Here is a 26,168-nt window from a genome sequence, read left to right on the forward strand (position 1 = left end):
GCACTGGATGCCTTAAATGTCTGCAAGGCCCCATGAAATCTGAAGATTACTAAAGGATTTTGGGTCACAATGCAGCGCCCAGTGTCAGAAAGCTGGGTTTATGTCCTAGGTTATGGGTCTTCCAGCAGGACAATGACCCCAAACATACTTCAAGAAGCACCTGGATGGATGGAAACAAATCGCTGGAGAGCTCTGAAGTGGCCAACTATAAGGGTACCGTCACACTATACGATTTACCTACGATCACGACCAGCGATATGACCTGGCCGTGATCGTAGGTAAATCGTAGTGTGGTCGCTGGGGAGCTGTCACACAGACAGCTCTCCAGCGACCAACGATGCCGAGGTCCCTGGGTAACCAGGGTAAACATCGGGTAACTAAGCGCAGGACCGCGCTTAGTTACCCGATGTTTACCCTGGTTACAAGCGTTAAACTAAAAAAAAACAAACAGCACATACTTACATTCTGGTGTCCGTCAGGTCCCTTGCAGTCTGCTTCTCGCACTCAGTGACTGCCGGCCGTAAAGTGAAAGTGAAAGCACAGCCGCTGTGCTCTGCTTTCACTTTACGGCCGGCAGTCACAGTGCGGGAAGCAGACGGCAAGGGACCTGAGGGACACCAGAATGTAAGTATGTGCTGTTTGTTTTTTTTTTAGTTTAACGCTTGTAACCAGGGTAAACATCGGGTAACTAAGCGCGGTCCTGCGCTTAGTTACCCGATGTTTACCCTGGTTACAAGCGAATGCATCGCTGGATCGCATCGCTAGATCGGTGTCAGACACACCGATCTAGCGATGACAGCGGGAGATCCAGCGATGAAAGAAAGTTCTAAACGATCTGCTACGACGTACGATTCTCAGCAGGATCCCTGATCGCTGCTGCGTGTCAGACACAGCGATATCGTAACGATATCGCTGGAACGTCACGAATCGTACCGTCGTAGCGATCGAAATGTTATAGTGTGACGGTACCCTAAGTCCCGATCTAAATCCCATTGAACACCTGTGGAGAGAACTTAACCCCTTCATGACCTTGGGATTTTTTGTTTTCTCTATCCCCATGATGGCACCACGGAGAGAGGGGTCCGCCCCCAGGGACAGGAAACCTACAGATGAAAAAGGGCGTACCTCTCACATCAGTTGGTTTCCTGTCCCTGACGGGGAACCTACAGCACGTACCTGAAGGATTCTTCGTGGGATTCCAGGGAGCTGGCCGGTCGGTTCTTGACAGGGGGCGCCCTGTCACGGCTGGGTCCAGCAGGTTTTCTCCCCCCTTTTCTTCCGACCCTGAAGCACCACCACGGGGGTCGGCGGGCCCTATGGGTGAGTGTTGCAGGGGGAGGCAGTGAAGAGGATCAAGCCTGCCTTCCCCAGTGGAAAAAAAAAAAAAAAAGGAGGAAAGAGGCAGGTGACGGTGGTCACCAATACAGCCTCGGTACCGCTAATCGGTACATGGAGGTAGCGGCGGCTATGCTACCATAGCAGGCGCAGGAGCGCTAGAGCGCGCAAAAGCGCCTCATGTCACCGCTGGACACCACCGCCCAAACCCGAAGTGCGGGCAAGGGCGGAACGATAGAACGCGCGCACAGGCGTCCCCGATAATATCTTCCCTATAGGACGCCTGTGCCGCGAACCGGAAGTGACGCGCGCGCATGCGCAGATGACCGCTTCTGCCAGCGGCAAGTTTAAAAAACAGCGTTCTCTAAGAGGGAAGCGTGGAAACCCTCTCTTTGCTGGAAACGCAGAGCGGAACCACTATGAGCGGTAAAGAACAGCAAGAGGCACAGGAATGTGCACAACCATCACCTGAGCAAGTACTGCGGCATCCGCGCTCACAGCATCAGCGCAAGGGAAACGCTTCCTCCCAGCAGCGCAGCAGCAGCAGCGGACGCTCAGGGTCACAACGCAGCCGAGTCTCTGGGAAAAATACGCGGCCGGTGACGAATCCAGTGGATATAGTCCCGAGGCCAGAGACGGTATCTCTTAGTCGTAAGGGGTGAGTGATCTACGTGAAAGTAATAATGTAATACGAGATTACTTTTTTCTCCTAGGGAAGAAAATGTACAGGCAAATCAAAGCACAAAGAGTGTGCGATATGTTCGGAAAAACTACCTTCCTCATGGGAAAAAAAGCTATGCGGGTCCTGCGTAGAAAAAACCATTCAGGAGGAATCTCCGGCGTTCGCATCAGACCTGAAAACACTAATAAAGAATCAAGTGGAGAGTGCCCTCAAAGGCATTAAAATTCCGAGGAAAAAACATAGGTCAGGTCATAAGTCTCCCGAATCCAGTATAGACGAATCAGAAAATGAAACATCTGACTCTAATGACTCGTCGACATCCGAGACCTCTTCACTATCATCAGAGGGGGGACGCAGTTGCTTCCCCATCGAGGAGACAGACGCACTGGTAAAGGCCATCAGAACAACTATGGGTCTGGTAGACGAACGTCCTAAAAGAACAGCACAGGACATAATGTTCAGCGGACTAGAACAAAAGAAAAGAAGAGTATTTCCAATAAATGAGAAAATTAATTCTTTGATCAAAAAAGAATGGAAGAAACCGGATAAAAAAGTTCTCTTGACCCCCAAGAGAAAGTACCCGTTCGATGACCCAGCCTGCTCATCCTGGAGCAAGGCTCCCAAACTGGATGTGGCCATAGCAAAGGCCTCTAAAAAATTCGCCCTGCCCTTCGAGGACATGGGCACTCTAAAGGATCCGATGGACAAAAAGGCAGACACTTTCTTAAAGAACTCCTGGGAAGCAGCAGGAGGGGGTCTAAAACCAGCCATCGCAGCCACCTGCACAGCCCGTGCCTTAATGGTGTGGCTTGAGCATTTGGATTCCCAACTAAAGGAGAAAGTTTCAAGAGAGACAATACAAAAGTCAGTGTCCATGATGAAAGGGGCGGCAGCCTTTTTGGCGGACGCTTCGGTGGACTCAGCAAGATTAGCAGCCAGGTCGGCTTCTTTCTCAAACGCCGCAAGACGCGCCCTGTGGCTAAAGTGCTGGCCGGGGGACCTGCAGACAAAGACCAAGCTATGCTCAATACCTTGCGAAGGTGAATTCCTGTTTGGATCAACGTTGGACGACATCCTCGACAAAGCAGGAGATAAAAAGAAATCTTTCCCCGGTTTCCCCAACCAGTCATATAGGCGCTCCTTTCGGAACAGAAAGTTCATGCGGAGAAGACCTCCAAAAGGAAATAAAGATGGATGGGAAGACAGAAGAAACAAAAACAGAGGCTTCTTGTTCAACAACCCCCCCCCCCTCCAGATAATAAAAAATCCCAATGAAGGTACTCCCCGGGTCGGAGGGAGACTAGCCGAGTTTCTTCCAGCCTGGGAAAGAATTTCAAACAGTCCTTGGATTCTAGGGATTATACGAGAAGGCCTCAAATTCAAATTTCGTACCCCTCCCGGCAACTCCTTCATGGTAACGCCTCAAAAACAATCACACGAACAGTCAGCTCTCCAGAAGGAGATTCTGAACCTAATTCAGAAAGGTGTATTGCAAGAAGTCCCATACCAGGAAAGAGGCACGGGTTTCTATTCTCCCCTCTTCCTCTGCAGGAAACCGGACGGATCGTACAGAACGATCATAAACCTCAAAAAACTAAACAGTTTCCTGGAGATACAACATTTCAAAATGGAGACAATAAAATCTTGCGTGAGAATACTCTTTCCCTTGTGTTTCATGACTGTTCTAGATTTACGAGACGCATATTACCATGTGCCCATCCACAGAGATTATCAAAAATATCTCAGACTGGCAGTGAATATCCAGGGGGAAGTAAAACACTTCCAATTCCGGGCTCTCCCCTTCGGGATAGCTATCGCTCCTCGGGTATTCACGAAAATAATGTCAGAGGTAATGGCCCACATACGGGAACAGAATATCTTAATAGTTCCCTATCTGGACGACCTCCTTGTGGTAGGGAACTCATTTCAACACTGCGAACAACAGTTGAATCTGGTCATTGCTTCTCTGTCGAGTCTAGGGTGGCTGCTAAACATACCCAAGTCCAAGATGGTGCCATCCCAGGTACAGGAGTACTTAGGGATAGTCCTAGACTCGATCACGCAGACATGCTATCTTCCTCAGGAGAAGGTCCGAAAAATGACACAGGCAGTGTTGCAGCTGACGGTATCCCCAGTCACTACTCTGAGGAGAGCAATGTCCCTGCTGGGCTCTATGACTGCATGTATCCCGGCAGTACAGTGGGCACAACGTCATTCCCGGGATCTACAATGGGAGACTTTAAATTTAGGCATATCTCTGCACGGAAATTTAGACGGGCAGTTAAGTATATCACCAAACACGATACACTCCCTAGCATGGTGGGCAGACCCAGGGAATTTAACCAAAGGGGTTCCTTGGGCGCTACCGACGGAGAAGATTCTAACGACGGATGCAAGCCCCTGGGGCTGGGGAGCACATATAGGCGATCAAGTGGCACAGGGGAGTTGGAACAAAAGTCAAGAGCTAGACTCTTCCAACATGAAAGAACTGCTAGCGGTAAAACTGGCCCTAACACACTTTCTATATCTCCTTCACGGTCATCACGTAAAAGTCTTTTCGGACAACCAGGTAGTGGTTGCATATCTAAACCACCAAGGGGGTACCAGGTGTCGAAATCTGATGGAGGTAACCCAATCCATCTTCCACATAGCGGAACACAGTCTAAAGTCCTTGACAGCTCTCCACTTAAAAGGCTCCGAAAACCAAACTGCAGACTTCCTGAGCAGAACATGCTTAAAGCAGGGGGAGTGGGAGCTAAACCAGTCGGTCTTCGATCAAATCGTGAATCTCTGGGGCCTACCAGAAATAGACCTATTCGCGAACAGCCAAAACCGCAAAGTAAAAACATTCTGCTCAATCGATCCCCGGGGGAACCCTGTAGCTCTAGACGCATTGACAATTCCTTGGAACTATCACCTTGCCTATGCGTTCCCTCCAATGTCGCTCATCCCCTTAGTGCTGAGGAAAATTCGGGAGGAGGGGACTACAGTGATACTAATAGCGCCATTCTGGCCCCGCAGAATATGGTTTTCTTGGCTAAGAAAGATGTCCATATCAAGTCCATGGGTTCTACCAGACACTCCGAAACTTCTGTCCCAGGGTCCAGTATTCCACCCCAATGTAAAAAATTTACACATGACAGCATGGCTTTTGAAAGGAGGTTGCTAAGGGACAAAGGGTTCTCTCCTAACTTGGTGTCCACTCTTTTACAGAGTAGAAAACCCGTAACCACTAAAATATATGGGAAAGTTTGGAAAAAATTTATGTCAGTATCAGGGGCAGACCCGTCCGGGGAAATTCCTATAGGGAAAATCCTTGAGTTTTTACAGAAAGGTCTGGAAAGAGGTTTGGCTACAAGCACTCTAAAGATTCAGGTAGCAGCCTTGGCAGCACTGTATAATTATGATTTGGCCAGAAATCGGTGGGTCATGCGATTTATTAAAGCCTCATCTAGGTCCAAACCCATTCCCCTCCACAACTCTCCTCCATGGGATCTAAACCTCGTACTAAACGCTCTAACCAAACCTCCCTTTGAGCCCCTGACAGAAGTTCCTTTAAAGATCTTATCTCTAAAAACCTCACTCCTAGTGGCCCTAACCTCGGCTCGTCGTGTCAGCGATATACAAGCGTTATCTTCATGCCCGCCCTTTACTCAGATACTTGATGACAGAGTCATTCTAAAAACTGACCCGGCTTACCTCCCTAAAATAGCGTCACAGTTTCATAGAACGCAAGAAATTTCATTACCCTCCTTTTGTCCCAACCCTAAAAATGAGGGAGAAAAAACACTACATACCCTAGACGTAAGAAGATGTCTGGTCCAATATCTATCAGCCACTAGGGAGTGCAGGAAGGATAGGGCTCTGTTTGTCTGCTTCCAGGGTCCACGGAAGGGACAAAAAGCATCGAAAGCCACGTTAGCAAGATGGATAAGAGACGCCATCGCCCTATCCTACTCATCCTGTGGGACAGTCATCCCAGAGAACATAAAAGCTCATTCGACCAGAGCAGTGGCATCATCCTGGGCGGAGAGAGCTGGCGCTTCAATACAACAGATATGTAGAGCGGCCACTTGGTCTTCCCAGTCTACATTTTTCAAGCATTACCGCTTAGACTTGACCTCCTCTGATCCTACCTTTGGGCGAAGGGTTCTAGAGGCAGTGGCCCCTCCCTAAGAGTTCTATCTATTCAAATCTCTCCGTGGTGCCATCATGGGGATAGAGAAAATGGTAGTTACCTGCCGATAACGGTATTTCTCTGATCCTATGATGGCACCCGTATATTCCCTCCCTTTTCATACACAGGTGTGCACTTGGTAATGTACTAGTAATTAATCTTAGTCACGGTGCCTCTGTTAAGTTAAATAGGTTAAGTTTAATTTGTGCAAATATTGAGTTGCAGCTGAAGTTCTGTATAAGGCTCTGTAATCCAACTGATGTGAGAGAGAGGTACGCCCTTTTTCATCTGTAGGTTTCCTGTTCCTGGGGGCGGACCCCTCTCTCCGTGGTGCCATCATGGGATCAGAGAAATACTGTTATCGGCAGGTAACTACCATTTTTCCGTGTTCGTTTTTCACTCCCCTCCTTCCCAGAGCCATAACTTTTTTATTTTTCCGTCAATTTGGCCATGTGAGGGCTTATTTTTTGCGGGACGAGTTGTACTTTTGAACGACATCATTGGTTTTAGCATGTCTTGTACTAGAAAACGGGAAAAAAAATTCCAAGTGCGGTGAAATTGCAAAAAAAGTGCAATCCCACACTTGTTTTCTGTTTGGCTTTTTTGCTAGGTACACTAAATGCTAAAACTGACCTGCCATTATGATTCTCCAGGTCATTACGAGATCATAGACACCAAACATGTCTAGGTTATTTTTTACCTAAGTGGTGAAAAAAAATTTCAAACTTTGCTTAAAAAAAAAAAAAAAAAAAAAGCGCCATTTTCCGATACTCGTAGCGTCTCCATTTTTCATGATCTGGGGTCGGTTGGGGGCTTATTTTTTTGCGTGCCGAGATGACGTTTTTAATGATAGCATTTTGGTGCAGATACGTACTTTTGATCGCCCGTTATTGCATTTTAATGCAATGTCGCGGCGACCAAAAAAAACATAATTCTGGCGTTTCGAATTTTTTTTCTCGCTACGCCGTTTAGCGATCAGGTTAATGCTTTTTTTTAATTGATAGATCGGGCGTTTCTGAACGCGGCAATAACAAATATGTGTAGATTTGATTTTTTTTTTTATTGATTTATTTTGATTGGGGCGAAACGGGGGTGATTTAAACTTTTATATTTTTTTTATTTTTTTCACTTTTTTTTTTACTTTTGCCATGCTTCAATAGCCTCCATGGGAGGCTAGAAGCAGGCACAGCTCGATCGGCCCTGCTACATAGCAGCGATCTGCTGTTCGCTGCTATGTAGCAGAAAATCAGGTGTGCTGTGAGCGCCGACCACAGGGTGGCGCTCACAGCTACCGGCGATCAGTAACCATAGAGGTCTCAAGGACCTCTATGGTTAAGCATCGACCGACCTCCGATCCTTTGATGGGGTCGGCGATGCCGTCATTTCCGGTTGCCCGGCCGGATGCGGTAATTAAATGCCGCTGTCTGCGTTTAACAGCGGCATTTAACTAGTTAATAGGCGCGGGCCTATTATGGGCACATGTCAGCTGTTCAAAACAGCTGACATGTCCCGGCTTTGATGCGGGCTCACCGCCGGAGCCCGCATCAAAGCGGGGCTTCTGACCTCGGACGTACTATCCCGTCCGAGGTCAGAAAGGGGTTAAAATTGCTGTTGGCAGAAAGCACCCATCAAATATGAGCGACCTGGAGCAGTTTGTAAAGGAAGAGTGGGCCAAAATTCCTGTTGAGAGGTGTAAGAAGCTTTTTTGATCGTTATTGGAAGTGATTCATTGCAGTTATTTATTCCAAAGGGTCTGCAACCACATTGTTTGAGGGTGCCAACTATTTTATTCTGCTCATTTTGAGGGTTTTATGTGAAATTATGTTCAATTTGCCTTCTTTTCTCTCTCTTTTTTTTTTTTTTTTTTTTGTTCTAATACACACAATGGAAATAAACATATATAGCAAAATATGTATAATTGTAATGATTTTCTGAGAGAAATACTTCACTTTCTGGAACAATCTCAAGGGTGCCAACACTTCTTTCGGCTATGGCTATACAAATACATATGTGGTCAATACAAAGGAATGGCACATGACTTATTTCTTAAGTAGAGCTTACTAAGGACCAGGGGCATTAATTATATAGTATGTGGTGGAAATGCTATTCCAGAATGTAATAGGAAAGGGTTCTTTACAGTTAGAGTAGTCAGACTGTGGAATGCCGACCACGAAAGGCAGTAATGGCAGATACTCAACTCAAATAGGCTTTATTGGCAGGACCAAAATACATTTAGTGTTGCCAAAGCAAGATACTACAACAACTTTCAACAAAGGGCTGGATGATTTGACACTGGGGGTTATAATGTAGTGATAGAGAAGGTATAACTGGGGGAGAAGGGTTGATTTTCATGGACTGATAACTTTTTAAACCTATTCAGAATGTTAAATTTACTACTTTATGATTTTTAGGACTCACGCATTGCTGCGTATAACTTGGACAAGTGCAAAGCGCTAAAAAAAGGGTTTGCACTCGGACCAATCAAACTCAATGAGGGAGTGCAAGGCTGTGGATTTTTTCTCAGCTGTATTCGACATATGAAAACGTACCACGCTGCAATTTCACTCCGAAATCGGATGGGTGCGAGAAAAAAAATCAGATGTCATACCAACCATCAGTATGGCATCCGATTTTGTGGATACGTTACAATTCTGTAGATTAGGAAACTGTAAATTGCCCTGTAAATGATTAATAGCTGCTGAGTAAAAGAACGGATTGTACACAGACAGCACACGGATGACAAGTGAGAAAAAATAAAAAATGATCCCATTATCCTGGATGAGAATGAGACTGTGTGTATATATATTTATATATGTATGTATGTGTATACAGTGGGGCAAAAAAGTATTTAGTCAGTCAGCAATAGTGCAAGTTCCAACACTTAAAAAGATGAGAGGCGTCTGTAATTTACATCATAGGTAGACCTCAACTATGGGAGACAAACTGAAAAAAAAAAAACAGAAAATCACATTGCCTGTTTTTTTTTATCATTTTATTTGCATATTATGGTGGAAAATAAGTATTTGGTCAGAAACAAACAATCAAGATTTCTGTCTCTCACAGACCTGTAACTTCTTCTTTAAGAGTCTCCTCTTTCCTCCACTCATTACCTGTAGTAATGGCACCTGTTTAAACTTGTTATCAGTATAAAAAGACACCTGTGCACACCCTCAAACAGTCTGACTCCAAACTCCACTATGGTGAAGACCAAAGAGCTGTCAAAGGACACCAGAAACAAAATTGTAGCCCTGCACCAGGCTGGGAAGACTGAATCTGCAATAGCCAACCAGCTTGGAGTGAAGAAATCAACAGTGGGAGCAATAATTAGAAAATGGAAGACATACAAGACCACTGATAATCTCCCTCGATCTGGGGCTCCACGCAAAATCCCACCCCGTGGGGTCAGAATGATCACAAGAACGGTGAGCAAAAATCCCAGAACCACGCGGGGGGACCTAGTGAATGAACTGCAGAGAGCTGGGACCAATGTAACAAGGCCTACCATAAGTAACACACTACGCCACCATGGACTCAGATCCTGCAGTGCCAGACGTGTCCCACTGCTTAAGCCAGTACATGTCCGGGCCCGTCTGAAGTTTGCTAGAGAGCATTTGGATGATCCAGAGGAGTTTTGGGAGAATGTCCTATGGTCTGATGAAACCAAACTGGAACTGTTTGGTAGAAACACAACTTGTCGTGTTTGGAGGAAAAAGAATACTGAGTTGCATCCATCAAACACCATACCTACTGTAAAGCATGGTGGTGGAAACATCATGCTTTGGGGCTGTTTCTCTGCAAAGGGGCCAGGACGACTGATCCGGGTACATGAAAGAATGAATGGGGCCATGTATCGTGAGATTTTGAGTGCAAACCTCCTTCCATCAGCAAGGGCATTGAAGATGAAACGTGGCTGGGTCTTTCAACATGACAATGATCCAAAGCACACCGCCAGGGCAACGAAGGAGTGGCTTCGTAAGAAGCATTTCAAGGTCCTGGAGTGGCCTAGCCAGTCTCCAGATCTCAACCCTATAGAAAACCTTTGGAGGGAGTTGAAAGTCCGTGTTGCCAAGCGAAAAGCCCAAAACATCACTGCTCTAGAGGAGATCTGCATGGAGGAATGGGCCAACATACCAACGACAGTGTGTGGCAACCTTGTGAAGACTTACAGAAAACGTTTGACCTCTGTCATTGCCAACAAAGGATATATTACAAAGTATTGAGATGAAATTTTGTTTCTGACCAAATACTTATTTTCCACCATAATATGCAAATAAAATGTTAAAAAAACAGACAATGTGATTTTCTGGATTTTTTTTTCTCAGTTTGTCTCCCATAGTTGAGGTCTTCCTATGATGTAAATTACAGACGCCTATCATCTTTTTACATGGTGGAACTTGCACTATTGCTGACTGACTAAATACTTTTTTGCCCCACTGTATATATATATATAATATAACGCTGGGAGCGTCACTCTGTCCGAAGCCTCTATAGACTGCGCAAGCGCCGGCGCAGTCTGGGCCTCACAGAGCGACGCTCCCGGGAGATCGCGGTGTGCGTTCACACTACACACACCGCGATCTCCACCGCAGAAGCAGGGACCGCCAGGAGGGTGAGTATCGGCCTATATTCACCTGTCCCCGTTCCATCGCTGAGCGGCGCCATCTTCCCGGTCTTCGGTCTGTGGCCTTCAGTTCAGAGGGCGCGATGACGCGCTTAATGCGCGCCGGCGCCGCCCTCTGACTGAACAGTCACGGCCAGGAGACCGGGAAGATGGCGGCGCTCAGCGATGGAACGCCGGACAGGTGAGTATAGTAAGTGCTGGGGGGCCTGAGCTGGCGGCGATACCGGCACCTGACCCCCACAGCGCGCCGGTGTCCCCGCCTGCTCAGGCCCCCCAGCACTCGGCGCCGAGCGGGTCAGAAGCAGTATGGGGACGCAGGATGGAGCAGCACATAAGGATGGGGACGCAGGATGGAGCAGCACATAAGGATGGGGACGCAGGATGGAGCAGCACATAACAGTATGGGGACGCAGGATGGAGCAGCACATAAGGATGGGGACGCAGGATGGAGCAGCACATAACAGTATGGGGACGCAGGATGCAGCAGCACATAAAGATAGGGACGCAGGATGGAGCAGCGCATGACAGGATGGGGACGCAGGATGCAGCACATAAGGATGGGGACGCAGGATGGAGCAGCACATAAGGATGGGGACGCAGGATGGAGCAGCGCATGACAGGATGGGGACGCAGGATGGGAGCAGCACATGACAGGATGGGGATGCAGGATGGAGCAGCACATGGCAGGATGGGGACGCAGGATGGACCTGCACATAAGGATGGGGACGCAGGATGGAGCAGCACGTAAGGATGGGGACGCAGGATGGAGCAGCACATAAGGATGGGGACGCAGGATGGAGCAGCGCATAACAGGATGGGGACGCAGGATGGGAGCAGCACATAAGAATGGGGACGCAGGATGGAGCAGCACATAACAGGATGGGGACGCAGGATGGAGCAGTACATAAGGATGGGGACGCAGGATGGGAGCAGCACATAAGGATGGGGACGCAGGATGGAGCAGCACATAAGGATGGGGACGCAGGATGGAGCAGCACATAAGGATGGGGACACAGGATGCAGCATGAACATAAGGATGGGGACGCAGGATGCAGCATGAACATAAGGATGGGGACGCAGGATGCAGCATGAACATAAGGATGGGGACGCAGGATGCAGCAGCACATAAGGATGGGGACGCAGGATGCAGCATGAACATAAGGATGGGGACGCAGGATGGGAGCAGCACATAAGGATGGGGACGCAGGATGCAGCAGCACATAAGGATGGGGACGCAGGATGCAGCATGAACATAAGGATGGGGACGCAGGATGGGAGCAGCACATAAGGATGGGGACGCAGGATGCAGCAGCACATTTGGATGGGGACGCAGGATGGAGCAGCACATAAGGATGGGGACGCAGGATGGAGCAGCACATAAGGAATGGGACGCAGGATGCAGCATGAACATAAGGATGGGGACGCAGGATGCAGCAGCACATATGGATGGGGACGCAGGATGCAGCAGTACATAAGGTGGGGATGCAGGATGCAGCAGCACATAAGGATGGGGACGCAGGATGGAGCAGCACATAAGGATGGGGACGCAGGATGCAGCAGCACATAAGGATGGGGACGCAGGATGCAGCAGCACATAAGGATGGGGACGCAGGATGCAGCATGAACATAAGGATGGGGACGCAGGATGCAGCAGCACATAAGGATGGGGACGCAGGATGCAGCAGTACATAAGGATGGGGACGCAGGATGGAGCAGCACATAAGGATGGGGACGCAGGATGCAGCAGCACATAAGGATGGGGACGCAGGATGCAGCAGCACATAAGGATGGGGACGCAGGATGCAGCAGCACATAAGGATGGGGACGCAGGATGCAGCAGCACATAAGGATGGGGACGCAGGATGGAGCAGCACATAAGGATGGGGACGCAGGATGGTAGCAGCACATAAGGATGGGGACGCAGGATGGAGCAGCACATAAGGATGGGGACGCAGGATGCAGCAGCACATAAGGATGGGGACGCAGGATGCAGCAGCACATAAGGATGGGGACGCAGGATGCAGCAGCACATAAGGATGGGGACGCAGGATGGAGCAGCGCATGACAGGATGGGGACGCATGATGGAGCAGCGCATGACAGGATGGGGACGCAGGATGGAGCAGCACATGACAGGATGGGGACGCAGGATGGGAGCAGCGCATCACAGGATGGGAGCAGCGCATCACAGGATGGGGACGCAGGATGGGAGCAGCGCATGACAGGATGGGGACGCAGGATGGGAGCAGCGCATGACAGGAAAGGGAACGCAGGATGGAGCAGCACATGACAGGATGGGGACGCAGGATGGAGCAGCGCATGACAGGATGGGGACGCAGGATGGAGCAGCACATACCATGATGGAGACAATATACCAATATAAATGCTCGCCACCCGGGCGTAGAACGGGTTCAATAGCTAGTATATACATGTATATATTAGCTGAAGAGCCCGGCGTTGCCTGGGCATAGTAAATATCTGTGGTTAGTTATAGCACCTCACTTCTCTTATTTTCCCATCACGCCTCTCATTTTCGCAATCACATCTTTCATTTTCCCCTTCACATCTCTCATTTTCTCCCTCACTCCTCTCATTCCTCCCTAACAGTTGTCATTTCGACCTCACATCTGTCATTTTCTGATCACTCCACTATTTTCCCTCACTCCTCTCATTTTGCACTCACACCTTTTCATTTTCACCTCACACCTCTCATTTTCACCTCAGTATATACATGTTTGTCATCTCCCTTATATATAGTATACACCTGTATGTCATCTCCCCTGTATATAGTATATACCTGCTGTCATCTTCCCTGTATATAGTATATACCTGTATGTCATCTCCTCCTATATATAGTATATACCTGTATGTCCTCTCCTCCTATATATAGTATATACCTGTATGTCATCTCCTTCTATATATAGTATATACCTGTATGTCATCTCCTCCTGTATATAGTATATATCTGTGTGTCATCTCCTCCTGTATATAGTATATACCTGTATGTCATCTTCTATATATATAGCATATACCTGTATGTCATCTCCTCCTGTATATAGTATATACCTGTAGGTCATCTGCTCCTGTATATACCTGTGTGTCATCTCCTCCTGTATATAGTATATACCTGTATGTCATCTCCTCCTGTATATAGTATGTACCTGTATGTCATCTCCTCCTCTATATAGAATATACCTGTGTGTCATCTCCTCTGTATATAGTATTTACCTGTGTGTCATCTCCTCCTGTATTAGACCTCGTTCACACGTTATTTGCTCAGTATTTTTACCTCAGTATTTGTAAGCTAAATTGGCAGCCTGATAAATCCCCAGCCAACAGGAAGCCCTCCCCCTGGCAGTATATATTGGCTCACACATACACATAATAGACAGGTCCTGTGACTGACAGCTGCCGTATTTCCTATATGGTACATTTGTTGCTCTTGTAGTTTGTCTGCTTATTAATCAGATTTTTATTTTTGAAGGATAATACCAGACTTGTGTGTTTTTAGGGCGAGTTTCATGTGTCAAGTTGTGTGTGTTGAGTTGCTTGTGGCGACATGCATGTAGCGACTTTTGTGAGATGAGTTTTGTGTGGCAACATTCGTGTAGCAACTTTTTGTGTGTCGAGTTGCATGTGACAGGTTAGTGTAGCAAGTTCTGTGCAGCAAGTTTTGCGCATGGCGAGTTTTGCGCGTGGCGAGTTTTATGTGTGGTGCCTTTTGAGTATGTGCAAGTTTTGTGTGAGGCAACTTTTGCATGTGTTGCAACTTTTGTGCATGTGGCAATTTTTCCGCGTGTGCAAGTTTTGCGTGTGGCGAGTTTTCCATGAGGTGAGTTTTGCACTTGTGGTGAGTTTTGCGTGAGCCTAGTTTTTGCATGTGGCGAGTTTTGCGCGTGGCGAGTTTTGAGCGGCGACTTTTGTGTTTCGACTTTTATGTGGCGAGGTTGGTGTATGTGTGGTGAAATGTGTGCTGAGGGTAATATGTGTTCAAGCACGTGGTAGTGTGTGGCGCATTTTGTGTGTGTTTATATCCCCGTGTGTGGTGAGTATCCCATGTCGGGGCCCCACCTTAGCAACTGTACGGTATATACTCTTTGGCGCCATCGCTCTCATTCTTTAAGTCCCCCTTGTTCACATCTGGCAGTTGTCAATTTGCCTCCAACACTTTTCCTTTCACTTTACCCCATTATGTAGATAGGGGCAAAATTGTTTGGTGAATTGGAAAGCGTGGGGTTAAAATTTCACCTCACAACATAGCCTATGACGCTCTCGGGGTCCAGACATGTGACTGTGCAAAATTTTGTGGCTGTATATATACACAGACAGAATGTACAATGGTCAGTCTCCCTGTGAGCTGGCATTTTTAAGATTTTTCTAAAAAACATGTTAATGACCTTTTTAAAAGGAAGATTACTTATCAGTCATTGAGAGAATTGCTTTGCAGATCATATGACGACTTCTGTCTCTTTGCAGAATCTTGCCCATACACACATGTTAACAGAAGCGCTGTCTGGAATGAAAGAAAAGGAATCAAAATTGAAGATTTGCCTTAATGAAGAAACCTTGGTAAATGTATTTACAATGATGTTGTGCTGTGACCTTATTGTCCCAGTGTTTTATTAATGTTGCGAGCTGTCCAAAATATTTACTAAAAAGATAAAGCGGTCAATTTACCGGAGATATGTACAAACAAATAAATGGGACTTTTTTTATGTAGAGCTTTTATTCCCTTTCCTGATCTCATATCTCTAGAACTGGTGCCCCAAGAGCTCAATGTTCCTCACTGCAGTGGGAGACTAAGACTACTTTCATACTTGCGTCGGTACGGGGCTGTTGCCATGCGTCGGCCCGACCTACCGACGGACAGTGTGATAGTAGCACAACGGGTGCAGCGGATGCTGTTTTTCAACGCATTCGCTGCCTCATTGTAATGTCCGGGGAAGAGGGGGTGGAGTTTTCGGCTGCGCATGTGCGGTCGGAAATGGCGGGCTTGACGCGCAAAAAAGTTACATGTAATGTTTTTTTGTGCCGACTGTCCGCCAAAACACGACGCATCCGTTGCACGACGGATGCGACGTGTGGCAATGCGTCGCTAATGCAAATCTATAGAGAAAAAAACGCCTCCTGTGGGCACATTTGCAGGATGCATTTTTTCTCCAAAACGACGCATTGCGACGTGCGCCAAACAACGCTAGTGTGAAAGTAGCCTAAGACTGCATGAGGCCAGAGACAGATCGCATGAGGATCACACTGGCCGCCAATTATTTTCTTTCTCTCAGGTAACAGGTGGTATACAACCATTCTGCACACCAGCTCTGAGGTAACGATGGCGCTATGATCGCTATTTTAGATTAACCCCTTTGGCACTGATTAGCTGAACAATAGTTACTGAACAATCAGCACCAAAGGGGTTAATCAGCTGATGTAACGTTGCGATCACACCATCCATTGTGACTGATTTCATTGGTGCGATTTCAAACCGTACCAATCACAGCATGTCACATAATTTTTTTTCAAACTTTATTGTGACATTGCTGTGATTGGCTGGTAAAAATTGATCAGCCCATCACAGCAATCTCCGATGCAGGGGGACGGTACAGCAACCCGGGGCGATCTGTAGGGACAACCTCATACATCTTAACTCGGTCACCGCGTCATGAAGCGCAGTGACCGGTGTGGTAGATTGGCTCACTCGGTTCGACAAGGAGGTAGTCGATGGAACACTGCGCCTTTAAGGATGCACTTTGTTTATTAGCACAGCATAATCCAAGGTTTTAAGCACAAAAACAACAATGGCCCTCTGGGCAAATCAAAAAACGGTAGCACTTTGTGCAGTCCTTGCACTAGTAGGGGTCAGCCCACTCAGGGTTAACAATGTCCTTGCACAAGCACTATGTGCACAAACACTCTCCTGGAATCTTCCTCTCCAGGCCGGCAACAGCCCAGACTAACCCTGGAGTTCAGTTATTTAAAGCCAGACCATGTTACTGTACATCATGTGACTGATCACGTGATCCCGACATCACACAGGTCCTGTCAGGACTCTTCATGTGGAGATGCGACGGACCCCCTTCCCTTCCACCCGCTCTATGGAGGTCCACCAAAACCAGCCCATAACATAACTCTCAATAAACTGACCCAACACATAGTGTGCTGGAGGAAACAATTCTGGTTTTACATTACTTACGCCATCATACGCAGTGACAAGAATCTCCCCTCCATCACTTTACCCGTGACTCTGTCACATAGGAAATAACGGCACTGTATATATGTTGTCCTTTTGCGGGAACGCAGCTCATGCAGCGCAGTATATATGCAGCAGATGTCGGGAAGAGGTTAAATAAGTAATAATAAGGGATAGAAAACCTTGAATAATAAGGTTTCTTTGGAACTTGTTTGGGATTGCTTATTCACCATCCGGACTATTCTGCGTTGCAACCCTTCATCAATTTTTCTCTGCCTTCCATGGCCAGGCAGATTAGCTACAGTGGTATGGTTGTAAACATCTTTATTATGTTATGCGCCGTGGAAAATGGAACATCATATCTCTGGAGATGGACTTGTAACCTTGAGATTGTTGATATTTGTCAACTATTTTGGTTCTCAAGTCCTCAGACAGTTCTCTTCTCGTCTTTCTGTTCGACATGCTTACTGTAGAACACACAGACACATAATGCAAATTGTCTCTTCAGAGAGGAAGAGGACTAGAACTCTAGTGCCACCTCTTGGAAGTAGCAATCCTAACAGTCAATGTCGACCCTTTAACGAGCCTTGTCACATGACTTAGGATAATAGCCAAACCAGAATCTCAATTTGCAGACACTGTGTTTCGGGGTACTGCCCCTCATCACTGCAAAGTGGAGATCTGGTTTGGCTGATAGAGAGGCGTCTGACCGGGATCCAAGAAATATCGTTTCTCCTTGCGGAGAGTGACATGATAAGCATGTCAAGGTGAAGTCATGTGACAAGGCTCGTTAGAGGGTCGACAATAACTGTTAGGATTGCTACTTCCAATAGGTGGCACTAGAGTTGTAGTCCTCTTCCTCTCTGAAGAGACAATTTGCATATTTCCCAGAGGAGCATTGCGGCTTTAATTCTCCTCACCTCTACATGCTTATCATGTTACTCTCCGCAAGGACTAACAATACTTCTTGGATCCCAGACACATAATGCAAAGATTGAGTCAACATCTCCCCTTTTTAACTGGTTTCAGGCGTGTTTTTCATATTGCCCACACCTGTTACTTGCCACAGGTGAGTTTGAACCAGCATCACAAGCGTGAAACAAAGTTGTTAACCCCCAATTTATTGTAAGATGCCAACAATTTTGTCAGGACTATTTGGGGTGTTTTGTGTGAAATTATGTCCAATTTGCTTTTTTCCCTTGTTTTTTGTGTTGTTCCAATACACACCAAGGAAATAAACGTGCATAAAAATAAGGTGTAATTGCAATAATTTTCTGGCAAAATACTACTTTTTCTGGAACAATTTCTAGGGTGCCAACATACTTTCGGCCATGACTATCAGTCGATCAATATATGAATGAGAGCATAAGTACAGTAATTAGCATACCCTTCTCAATGCACATCAGATGATATACAAACAAAATATTCACTACAGTGTTTCAATAATATTTTGTACCTTCAGGATCCGTTAGTGATCACCCTCCCTAGTCCTGGTCCTCTCACATCAGCAGTGGTCTTATTCTTGCACAGTATGAAGCAGCCTGGAAAAGAACCCTTGACTCCCAAAATGCTCTTCAGCCAGCTCTGTCAAAAGTAAGTAATTATGTAAAGAGCCTTTCCACCCACATATCTTATGAGCATCATCTGAGTATACATGCATGATTAGGAGCAGATAATGAAATATGACGTGAAGCGTGCTTTAGGCTATCAATAGCCAGGCCTCTCTAAAATAATTTACAAGTTGTTCCTTCTGCTGACAATTTGGTTTCTGTTAAGAGAATGTATGTAAAAATGGTGTTGGAACCCACTTTTGCTGTACTACAGACCAACAGGCTGTGCCGGCTCAGGTCCTACTTATGCAGCAGATTTAGGCCGGGTTCACACTTGCGTTTGGCTGGTCTGGCTATGGCTGCGTTTTCCTCCCTTAAGCTCCGCCTACTTTCGCATGCGTCCTGCGTACCTATCTTTAACATTGGATATGCAGGGACAAGCATTGTACGCGGATGTGTCCGCATGCTGCGTTTTGACGTGCCTGCCTTCCGCACAGGAGCGCAACATGTTGCGTTCCCGTGCGGTCGGCGGGCACGTCGAAATGCCGCATGCGGACGTATCTGCACACAACGCAGTTCCCTGTGAACCCAATGTTAAAGATAGGTACGCAGGATGCATGTGGAAGTAGGCGGAGTTTAATGAAGGAAGTACGCAGACCAGCCAAACGCATGTGTGAACTAAGCCTTAGGCTATGTTCACACTAGGCGTGTTTGCTGCGTTATTTATGCTAATTTTCAGCTGCTTTTTACAGCACGATAGAAGCTAAAGAGATTTCAGAAATCTCATGCACACATATTGTTTTTTTGTCATCAGTAATTTGTGCTTTGCATGTTTTTTTTAGACATAGAGAATTTTGCTTCTTTCAAACTTTTTTCAGTTTTTCACCCATTGACTTAAATGGGTGGTGAAGAAATGCAGGTATCATGTTTTTTGTGTTAAAACCTCATTCTTTGGAATATGACTTTTTTGAATACTAAATTTTATGAGCATACACAAGAGACAAATCTAGCATGCCAAAACTGCCGCAAAAAAAGCGCAAAAAATACTAGAAAAACCAAGGAAAACATGCTTTTTTCTGCAGATTCTTTCCTGCCTAGAGATCAGATTTGGTACTTGAGCTTGTAGAAGCCCAATCTTTCATATCATGCACTGCAATACTTCGGCTCTGACTCTACAATGGTCTAATAGGTGTGCGAAAATAGCAGCCTTGTGAGCTTTATGAGAATCTGTTGGCATCCCATGATCTTATCACGGGGGTGACATTGGGAGCCCTCTCCCAACTAACTATCCACTACTGACAGCATAGTCATAGCTTTGATCCTCTAAGGGTGAATGAAACTTTGGCACTCAATTTTTGAGAAGAAAAGCTTCTTAGTTTATTGATGCATCCAGACAAACAAAACCGCTAAACGTTTTCGGTCCACACCAGACCTTCGTCAGAGCGTTTCTTAGACATTGACTGGATGAGGAAGCTAATAAGCCTGAATGAGCGTCAGCCAGAGCATGGGATATAGGAGCTGCAGTCTGCTGCAGGATCACAAAGGAAGGTGAAGCGCCAGAGGAGAGGCACAAAGCCTGGAGGGAGTAACGGCGCTGGATCCTGAGCGCTAGTAGTGCAGAGCAGAGGAGAGCGTCGCCATATTCTGGTATGCATGGCCCATCATTATCCTGGTATGCATGGCCCCCCTCATCCTTATCCTGGTATGCATGGCCCCTCTCAACCCTATCCTGGTGTGCATGGCCCCCTCATTCCTATCCTGGTGTGCATGGCTCCCTCATCCCCATCCGGTAGGAATGGTCCCCTCATCCCTATCCTGGTATGCATGGCCCCATCCTCATCCTGATATGATTGGCCCCATCCACATTCTGGTATGCATGGCCCCATCCTTATCCCTGTATGAATAAACATTTAAAAAATGCAAAAAAACAAAAACATCCTACTTATCTTTCTGCGCTCCCTCTCAGCATCTTGTTCCAATTCCAGCAGTTGCTTTATGCGTGCGTGTAAGCAGTGCATGGTAGTGACGTCATGCGCTGCTTACAAGCCAAGGACCGCTGCCGGAATACTCATTGTTCTGCACACCGGGCTGTTTCGGTTTTTTAAGGTAATGAATATTCACTGCATTCCACACCTATGGAATGGAGTGAATATTCATTGTCTTTAGTAGCAGAGACCCGTGAAAGCCCGGCAGCTGTAGGGCGCATGCGGCTGACCCTGTACCCGCTATTAAAGAGCAATGAATACTCACTGCCCTCCACGCACATAGTCCCGGCGTGCAGAGCAGTGAGTATTCCAGCAGCTGTTCTCGGCTTGTAAGCACGCATGACGTCACTGCCATGCACTATTTACAAGCATAATGCAACTGCTAGCACCGGAACAAGACTCTGCGAGGCAGCGCAGGAAGGTAAGTGTAATGTGTTTTTTTTTAATGTTTTTGTGATGGAGTCAATCACACCAGAATAAGAATGGGGCCATCCTTTCCAGGATGCTACTAAAGACAAGTGAATATTCACTGTCCTCCACGCCCTTGGGTGTGGAATGCAGTGAATATTAATTTCTCTTTAGCAGCAGGCACAGGAGTTAGCTGCAGCCGCCGAACCCTGTCTTCTGTGACCTGCTGCTCCCCCACCTCCTCACCACAGCCAAAGCGGGTACATCTGGACTATAACGCTCCCCCATTTTCCTCCACATTTTTGTAGGAAAAAAGTGCGTCTTATAGTCCAAAAAATACGGTAATCTAATGGCAAATGGTTATGGTGCATAATCCAACTAGCCATTGGACCTTATTAGATTAGCATTTGGGCCATTTTTTCTTGTGGTGTGACTACAGAGTTGGTGTATGTGAAATACAGAACAGACCAAATAAAGGGAACCTGTCACTGGATCCTTGCTGCCGAACCATGAGCAGCATGAATTAAAGCCAGGCTACATGATTGCTCCAGGTATATTTCCTCTGAAAGCATAGTTTGTAAAGCTGGTTGGAGACCATAGGGTGAGACGTGATGCCTCCAGTCAGCTTCTTCCTGCCTCATTCCAGTTGATTGACTGGACTTTCCCTGTGTATACACATGGGCGAGACCTGTGGGGAAAACCATGCGGGAGTTTCACCAGACTAGTCAGGTCTCTCCCTAAAGTCCCCAGTCAGCTTTTCAAAGTATCTTTTCTCTGAACATTGCAGTGTTTCCAAATAAAATATACTTGGCATCAATCTCACAGCCTGGCTTTGATCTATGCTGCCTATGGTTCAGGCACCATGAATCCGGTGACTAATTCCCTTGAAATTCAATGAACCAATTCATTATTTTCTGCTTGGACTGTGTTTCCATGTATAGAGAATCACTACCTTTGCCCAATTTTCGTACTTGTCTTCCGCATTGAGTCTGTGAAAAACAGAACAAGCTCAGACTCATAACTGATTGAGCATGAACACATTTGAGTTGTACAGTGCTTGTCTGAATACTTCTTTATGTAAGCAACTCTCCACAGTATTCATCACTACTCCCGTCCACATTTACAACATGGTGTAGCATGTAGCTTGGGATTGTATGTTAGCACTAAATACCTTGTAAAGTACTGTGTAAATGTCAGCTTCTGATTTTTTCCTTGGCCAGGCCTGGTGGTGATCATTTCATGTAAACTACCAGAGCATGTAGTCATTGAATAGCTCTTCTGTAGCTTGTGTACCGAGTTCATTCTGCTTGTTAGTCCTAATTTATTATTTCAACAAAACTGGGCAGAAGATGGCTAATCACTTAATCACCAACCTAATTATGTGCTCTGCCGGCACACAGATGTGGTTCTTCCTGACCGAGTGGGACGTTTTGTTCTCTTAAGAGGTTCTGCTGCCAAGCAATAGTGCTTTATTGGTGCTTGTTTGGTTCAGGTCAAGTGACACTGTGCGGATAGCTTCTTTTAAAAATTACTGCTGCTAATAAATTGTGCACTTGGGGTGTGCTTTGCTAAAATTACAGGCAATAAAAATTAACATAATGGTAACAGTAGTCTTCAGAATAATCAGTGGCTTTAACTAGAAATTATTTAAGAAGCTTAATCGGCTATTTCCACAATAAGATCTTCTGAACTGGAATCTCCACTGATGTCCTTAACTAATGGTTCCAGGTCCTCACTAAAATTAGGAAAGTGTTTGTGTATGAGAAGCCACATCTTGGCTCTGGCTGATTGACTTTAATTGGGAGGTGGATATTCATGGGTAGAGATCTCCCTGATTAAATGAAAGCAGTGACCCAATCATTCTGGGCATCACTTAGAATCCTATTTGTCCTGGTAGCATTCATATAGGAAGGCCATATCAGAAGTTCTTATTCCAAGGGTAACCATTCGCGATCCTTCAGTCGGCAGGTTGTTCAGAAACAGATTTCCCACATAGCTACTTACTGTAGACGTGTTGCCTCATGTAAGAAACTGGTAACATCACAGAGTAAGTTTGTGACCAGTCTAAAAGAAACCTTCCAACTCTTAATGGGGCAAGGCTGTTAAACTGAAACAAAGCCGAAAAAAAGTTTCTATTAAATGTAATATCGAGCACATAGGAAGGCGTGTCACACCCTAACCTGCACTAAATGCAGAAACCTAAAACTAAACCGAAAAAAAAATGGAGTAAAACTTGGTATGCATGTAAAATGCTTTTACGCCTTTTGTTTTTTAAAAATAAAAAGCAGTGTTTACGAAGTACCCAATGTTGTTTATATGCACTATTGCTTTTACTTATTTAATTACAACAGGGTAGATGTTTATGATTTCTTGTCTTGGGTTTTACCTGTTATAAAAGCTCCCCACTAGCTGTGTGTCCATGTTTGGGACCTGGTCCCGCTCAGCCCTTAAACTGATTTAGGACAGGACAGATAAAGTAATACATATATGGCCTTATGTTCCTGTATACAAGCAATATAGGAGGTAGGAATTGGCATTTGTCACTTTACTATGCACATATCTCCACAGGGGCATAATCGAAGACATTAGCCCTTTCCCAGGTTGTACTCCTCATTTTTGATGGCACATCATTGAATTTATACTTCTACGTTCAATAGAAAGAAAGAATATCACTGCTCCACAAAAACCATGTTATCACATTCCCTTTTGATGGTGCTCAGCAATGAATACATAGAAAGTCCAATAGTATTGTAGAAGAGATGAAATCACAGCACTCATCTGTGCAGAAAATTCAGAGACTTTATTTCTAAATAAATAAATGTAAAAGGTTGTTTGTCAATAGCATACTCCGATATACGGACAACAGCCAGAGACCAGGAAGAAGCACCTGCTCGGTGCGAAACAGCTTTTGTTCGTACATAGGACTATGCTATTCACTACTTTGCTGTTACTTTTGTGTTTAGAAATAGTCTCTGAATTTTATACTCTGAAGAGGGTTGCAATTTAATTTCTTCTACTAAAATATATATACAGTGTGTATGTATGTATGTATGTGTGTGTGTATATATTATTATTTATATAGCACCATTAATTCCATGGTGCAGTACATTAGACTGGGTTACATCAAAATACAAGTATCACTTACATTAAACAAAACTTTCAATGACTGACTGATACAGAGGGGAGATAACCCTGCCCTTGCGGGCTTACATTCTACAGGATTATGGGGAAGGAGGTTGCGGTAGATCCGATGGTGTTGAGGTGGCCGTGTTGTCATTATAGGCTGTAAGCTTCTTTGAAGAGGTGGGTTTTCAAGTTTCTTTTGAAGGATCCAAATGTGGTGAATAACCGGACATGTTGGGGCACGGAATTATATATACACTACCGTTCAAAAGTTTAGAGTCACTTACAAATTTACTTATTTTTGAAAGAAAATCAGTTTTTTCCAATGAAGCTAACATCAAATGATTCAGAAATACACTCTATACATTGTTAATGTGGTAAATGACTATTCTAGCTGCAAATGTCTGGCTTGTAATGCAATATCTTCATAGGTGTATAGAGGTCCATTTCCAACAACCATCACTCCAGTGTTCTTATGGTACTTTGTGTTTGCTGGTATTCTATCTGTAATGGAGTGGCCAGTGCAGTCACCAGATCTCAACCCCATTGAGCTGTTGTGGCAGCAGCTTGACCGTATGGTACGCAAAAAATGCCCATCAAGCCAAACCAACTTGGGGGAGGGGCTTCTGGAAGCATTAGGTGAAATTTCTCCAGATTACCTCAGCAAATTAATGCTAGAATGTCAAAGGTCTGCAGTGCTGTAATTGCCGCAAATGGAGAAGGAGAAAATTATTATTTCAAATAAAAATCTCTTTTTCAAACTTTGTCAATGTCTGGACTAGATTTTAAATTCATTTGGCAACTCATTTGATTAATAAAAGTGTGAGTTTTCAGGGAAAGCACAAAATTGTCAGCGTGACCCTAAACTTTTGAACGGTAGTGTATAAATTTTATAGGCTCGGAATATGCTCAGCGTGTACAGTGTGGTGTACGGGCTTAATAGTAAGTACTGTATATGGTTCCATACACAGCTCTGTGAGAGTGAATGGATGGACCCATAGATATTCTGTTCAGCCCGTACACTACTCTGTGGAGGGACCTGGACCCCAACTAATCAGCATCAATGTACAGAGCCTATAATGTATAAAACGTTTTATAAAGTGACAGTTACACTTCAGTTACCTCTAAAAGGAGGAGAAAGTAAGCTAAGAGTTCAATTTTTACTTGCCAATATCTAAGAAAATTATAAAGAAAAAGGAAATACGGTAAATGTCTGTTTTTCAGATTTTGTTTTTTTTTTTAGATATTTCTTTTTTGGATGACCACCAAGGACCTCTGAAAACATGTTTTGTACACTAACTTCACACATTATCACCCCTCATAAGGTCATAACAAACTTTTGGGTTCATGTCAACATTTAAATACATGTATATATTGCTGATTTCCCCTGTAACTGGGGCTGGTTTATTAGCCACATTTACAAAGTAAATTCGGCCTGCTGCTGCACATCGGTGTTCATCTGGATCTGTTAGGTTAGTTGTGACTTCTCCCTCTGGGCCTGGCAATAACATGGTTGCTGGGACTGAAGAAGAAAGCTCTGATAATCTGTATACATTGCCCTTGTACAGCAATCATGAAGGCAGAGATGATATTAAACCGTATCTGCATTCTCTATGGGGAGCCCTGTCCTTATTCTGCATTGACATTGTGTATGCCAGAATAGAATTTTGTCTACGATTTTCATTGTTATGGCTAAAGTAGCCTGTATCTTTCATTAGAAATTTAATGTGGGTTTTCCCATTAAAGAAATGTCACATTGCCAAGATATGCTATCGCTATCTAATCAATGGGGATATGACTTCTGGGATGCCCGCCATTCCTGAGAATGTAGGGGCCACAGTGCTGTGGCCCATGTCCGTTTTTGCCTGCACAGGGGCAGTCCCGGCCTCGTTGCCCATTCTGTACTGCACTACATTAGTTTGTTCATGCAGAATTGATAAGTGATAATGGTGCGATATAATCTTTGTTACAAAATTTGAGTAATTACATTAATACTATCAGCCCTGGTCCTGTTGTGACCCTGTCACCCATATGAGTGGTATGTTGCAACTGGTCTCTTCAAAATTGTATCTTTGATTTGAACAAGTCTCAAGCTGCACACC

General features: G+C 45.4%; 1 protein-coding gene across 4 annotated transcripts in view; it reads left to right on the forward strand.

Moving 5' to 3' along the window:
• The window catches only part of USP45 (ubiquitin specific peptidase 45), a 196,510-nt gene that overhangs the window by 86,743 nt on the left and 83,599 nt on the right, over positions 1-26,168 (forward strand). For all 4 annotated transcript variants that reach the window (XM_069726315.1, XM_069726316.1, XM_069726317.1 and 1 more), the window contains 2 exons: positions 15,290-15,382; positions 18,463-18,593. In XM_069726315.1, coding sequence (XP_069582416.1) covers positions 15,290-15,382; positions 18,463-18,593 — 224 coding nt within the window. The remainder of the gene's footprint in view (positions 1-15,289; positions 15,383-18,462; positions 18,594-26,168) is intronic.

Source organism: Ranitomeya imitator, chromosome 5 (assembly GCF_032444005.1).
Source record: "Ranitomeya imitator isolate aRanImi1 chromosome 5, aRanImi1.pri, whole genome shotgun sequence".
NCBI classification, from domain to species: domain Eukaryota; kingdom Metazoa; phylum Chordata; class Amphibia; order Anura; family Dendrobatidae; genus Ranitomeya; species Ranitomeya imitator.